Source organism: Myotis davidii, unplaced genomic scaffold (genome assembly GCF_000327345.1).
Source record: "Myotis davidii unplaced genomic scaffold, ASM32734v1 scaffold771, whole genome shotgun sequence".
Taxonomy (NCBI): domain Eukaryota; kingdom Metazoa; phylum Chordata; class Mammalia; order Chiroptera; family Vespertilionidae; genus Myotis; species Myotis davidii.
This window is the reverse complement of record NW_006282668.1, coordinates 780,520-784,967: the sequence shown is the minus strand read 5'-3', so window position 1 is coordinate 784,967 and position 4,448 is coordinate 780,520. Positions and strand designations below refer to the sequence as shown.

The 4,448-nt window shown below is 49.2% G+C and overlaps 1 protein-coding gene across 1 annotated transcript in view; it reads left to right on the top strand.

Moving 5' to 3' along the window:
• Positions 1-4,448, top strand: part of TOM1L1 (target of myb1 like 1 membrane trafficking protein) — a 48,823-nt gene that overhangs the window by 6,778 nt on the left and 37,597 nt on the right. The window contains exons 2-3 of the mRNA XM_015560752.1: positions 1,724-1,816; positions 4,327-4,411. Coding sequence (XP_015416238.1) covers positions 1,724-1,816; positions 4,327-4,411 — 178 coding nt within the window. The remainder of the gene's footprint in view (positions 1-1,723; positions 1,817-4,326; positions 4,412-4,448) is intronic.

Genomic DNA, 4,448 nt, shown 5'->3' with positions numbered 1-4,448 from the left:
CCGAGCTCAAAAGGTTCGCCATCACTGAACTATTACGTTGCATTCTTCTAGCCTGGAGCTGAATGGCCTTGTTGTTTCCCTTCTCTGGCTGTCATTTTTTTTTTCATCTATAAAATGATGGGGTTAGAAAGTTTGATTTCTAAGGTCATGCCCAGATCTGATAATTGAAGAAATTCAGTGGTGAGAACAGAATTAAATGAGAGGATAAAAATGACTCTTCGCTGCATAGAGCTTGGTGATGGGTCAACTTTGTCTTCCAGACATGGGTATTTGCCATGTTCAGCCACCTCATTCTCCGGCACATGCCCTGGAACCCACTTATTTAAAAGTGTGAAGTAGTCAAGGGTGCCGCCTACTATCTAGGGCTCTCCCCATGAGAAATGCAGTTTAAAGGTCAAAGTCACAGCTTCTGGAATCAGACACTCCTTCACGAGCAAGGTGACTGTGTAAATAAGTATTTACTGTGGGTTTCCTAATCTGTAAAATAACACCATCTGAATTAGCTACTCACCCAGGGTAAGCAGGTGGAGAGAGTATCAGCTACAGGTAGGACCAATCCTATTATGAGAAAAACTATCACAACAACAAAAAAATGTTTTATTCGAGATTTTAGAATCCCAGGTATTAGCTCACTTAGAACAAGAAAAATGAGAAATAACAGAATTAGAAAGAAAAGAAAAAGTTAGCTCCTTGGTGCATATGGTAATTGATTTTGACTTTTATTTTAAAATATATAAGACGAAGGACCTAAGTCGACCAAGCACACTTGGATCTCTCTTGTCCTCATTCCCAGGGCCAAGGAAAGGCTAGTAGAACTGCGCCCAAACTGACATCAGGTAGCAAGAGCTAAAGGGGGGGGGGTAGCCGCGGGGGAGGTCCCATCCTGTGGCTTATTGCCATCACCTGGAGATACCCCACTCCCTAGCAAGCTCTGGCCTCGCTGGAAATTAACATCAGGGAATCAGAAGTTATTGAATGCACAGGAAAAGGAAATGAATTCCCCTTCTGAAGGGGCAGCTGGAAAGGGGTTGGACTACTTAAACCAGGGTTTACATTCCAGAACATTACTGAGGCCAAACACACTCCAGGCCTGAGCACCAGGAAAGCCCCTCTCCTTCCGCCCCTCTCCTCCCTCCCCTCCCCTGCCCTCCCCTTCTCTCATCAAGGCTGGAACACAGGGCTCCCAGGAGGGAGGGTTAGGAACCTAGAGCTTGCTGGGTGGCGCCCTGTGGTCCCTCAGGAAATAAGAGCGAGACAAAGGATGTGGGCTCCTGGAAGGCCCCTGAACTCAAAGCCAACCCATCACCTGCAGCTTTAAAGGCCCAGGGACACACCTCTCCTCCAGGATTTCTGGGACGAGGGTGGGGGTGGGAGTAAATATTTACAGTCACTCTATTTATTCAGCGGTTAAATATGTATTTTGTGGGTGCCAGACACAGACCTAAGCGGTTTACGTCCCTAATTCTCATAATCATCCTGAGATGTGTGTTCTTAACCCCGTATTTCCCTCGCTACAGAGCGGAGCGAGAGGCGCAGCGGAAAAGCGGCAATGTCCCCAGCAGGCGGCGGGATCCGAGCTGGGATCTCTCATTCCCAGGCTGTGGCTCCGGGGCCCCCGGTGCTCAATCCTACGAGGACACAGCCATTGGAAGGAAAATGTCCAGCTCTGTGAGTGGTTTGATTACTGTCATTGAGATTGAAATTTCAAGGAGAGAGTATCCAGTGCGTCTTTCCTGGGCCCCGCTCGGTCGGGCTACCATGGCGTTTGGAAAGAGTCACCGGGATCCGTTTGCGACCTCCGTGGGCCACCTTATAGGTAAAGGGGCGCGGGGGCAGACGCCCGGGGAAGGCTGTGGGGATCGGGGTCCCTTTCCGTTTGACTCCCTTCTAGGCCTGCGGAGGACAGAGTTGGTCCAAGTTGGAGGAAATCCTTCCCCACCCCCTGCGATTTCCCGGGCACTCGCATGCCACCCGTCCCCTTGGAGGCATTTCTGTATGGCTGACTCTTTCTAGAACCCCCTCCTCCAAAATCTGCCCCCCACCCCCACCCCCGTGCACGCCTTCTGGGGAGTAGACCGAACAGGTGAGCCCCACGCGGGACTCAGGTGTGGAGTGTCTGGGCCTCTCCAAGGATAGGACTTACACTTCTCTGCCAGGGTTAGTCCTAAGGGGCATTCTGGCGAAGGCACAGGATTCTTCTGACCGTTTTGCAGAGGAAGACAGAGGAGAGGGGTCAAGGAGGTGAAGTGATGTAACCTCCCTGAGAGGCAGGTCTCTTCAAACCTGTTCTCCCTGGCGCCAAGCCCTGACAACCTGAGTTCCTTTTCCCAGTAAACAAAGAGATTGCAAATGCTCGGACCTGGAGTGCAGGAAGTGGGGAGCGCTGGAGCCATCTGGAGGCACCAGAGGCCTCTCAAGGCACCAGGGCCCGGCAGGTATCTGCCTAGCTCCTGTCCCCTGTGGCTGTATCTGAATACGGTCCGCAGGAGCCAGTGACTGACTGTTCTACCAGCCCCAGCTCCCTTCTCCCTCCTCTCCCTGATGCCTCCTTTGGGAAGCAGGTGTGGCTTCGGTGCCTATGATGCCAAGCAAAACATGATGCTCTCAGGAACTTAGTGAGGTGAGGAGGCTCCGATCCGATCTGGGGAGCGTGGGCTGCAGCTTCATTAGCTGCTGTGTGACATGGAACACACCCCTTAACCGGATCTTTAGTTCCCACGGATCTTTAGTTCCCACGTCTTTATAAAGGAGGAAATGATTTCTAAATTGTTGCTGGCTATACACCCCTATTGGATAGGAAATAAACTCTGAGCAGAAATGGATTCAGAGCAGAAGTGGATCAGATCGCATCTTCACAAACCTGTTATTTTAATGATGCAAATGTTTACCGACTGCTTGGATCTGCTTGGCAAAGGCAAGAGCTGGTCTCAACCCTCAGGGAATGCACACTTTTGTAGGGAAGATGGACAAAATTTTGTAGTAGCTGTAATGTAGTTACCTTTACAAATACAAGAAAAATGTGAAACACCCACAACGTAGGAAAAGGGAGAAATTAAATCTGCCATGGCTTTTGAAGGGCGAATAGGAGTTTTCCAGGAAGTTTGGAGACAGAGCTTGGAATGAGGAGCAAGGAGTCTGGCAGAAGGAATGATGATAGCATGTGCCTAGACAAGGCAAGATTGGTCAGGTTTGTCCACTGAATGAATGCCAAACTCAACGAGTTCTTTTTCCCAAGAAGCAGCTTCCCCAGCCAAACCTGTATGCTTTCTTCCTCTGTTATCCTTTTCCATTTTCTCCTCATTCCCTCTGCGACCTGGTATTTTCATGCCAAGAGATTCTCTCCTTTCTTATAGGAAAGATGTTAAGCTCTGGGGTTGAGTGTTCCCACTACCCTTCCCAGACAGTATTTTGTAATCTTAAGGAGGATGTCTGGAGAGGGAAAAATACCCGAATGTTTAAGTAGGCCTGGCACAACTGTGGTTAGTACAAGTACTAGGGGTGACCTTGCTCTACTGCTAAAGGACACAGACAATTTTAGTCGTTCTGATCTCTTTTTCTTTTTTTGAAAATACGTTTTTCTTGATTTCAGAGAGGAAGGGAGAGGGAGAGAGAGATAGAAACAATAATCATGAGAGAGAATCACTGATTGGCTGTCTCCTGCACCCCGCCCCTGCCCCCCATTGGGTATGGAGCCTGCAACCTGGGCATGTGCCCCAACCAGGAATGGAACTGTCACCTCCTGGTTTATAGGTCAACGCTCAACCACTGAGTGCCACTAATCTCTTTTTCTTGACAGCTCCTCCTCCAGGTGAACGAATGATTTTAAGAAACAAAAAGTGGCATCAGACAACTTTGATCTGAACACTAGTTGTACCGGCTGGGTAGCCTTGTGTCCTTTTCTTAACGTCTCTGAACTTCTGCTTCATCCTCTCTCACAGCGGGTTAAATGGCGTTACATAAGCTAAAATACTTAGCTCTAGGCACTTCTCCTTCTGGGTGGCGGCTAGAGAGGTCTCCTCTGAAAAGCAGGCAGGCAGATGGAGATTTCCCCGTCCTGGCCTGGCCTGGCAGCCAGGCGTTTGTGCCTGCAGCCTGTATTAATAGGTCACTCATTACTGTGGCTACAGCAGCACTCTGAACTTGAGTTCTGATTGATTCCTCAATTACTGGGGATTGCTCAGAAAAAGAAAAAAAATCTCTTTGCCCTTTGGCAATGTCCCCTTAATGGTACTTGCTAACAAACTCCAGGCAGATGTATTCAGGAAGACCAGCCATTTTTTATTCTGTTGTAGCTCAGAGTCAACACAACAGTGTTTTTCTTTGCAGAAAAGGCTACGTTTGCGGGCGTGCAGACTGAAGACTGGGGCCAGTTCTTGCACATTTGTGACATAATCAACACCGCCAGCGATGGGTGAGTACCGAGTGTGGCTCCTGCCTCTGCCTCTGCC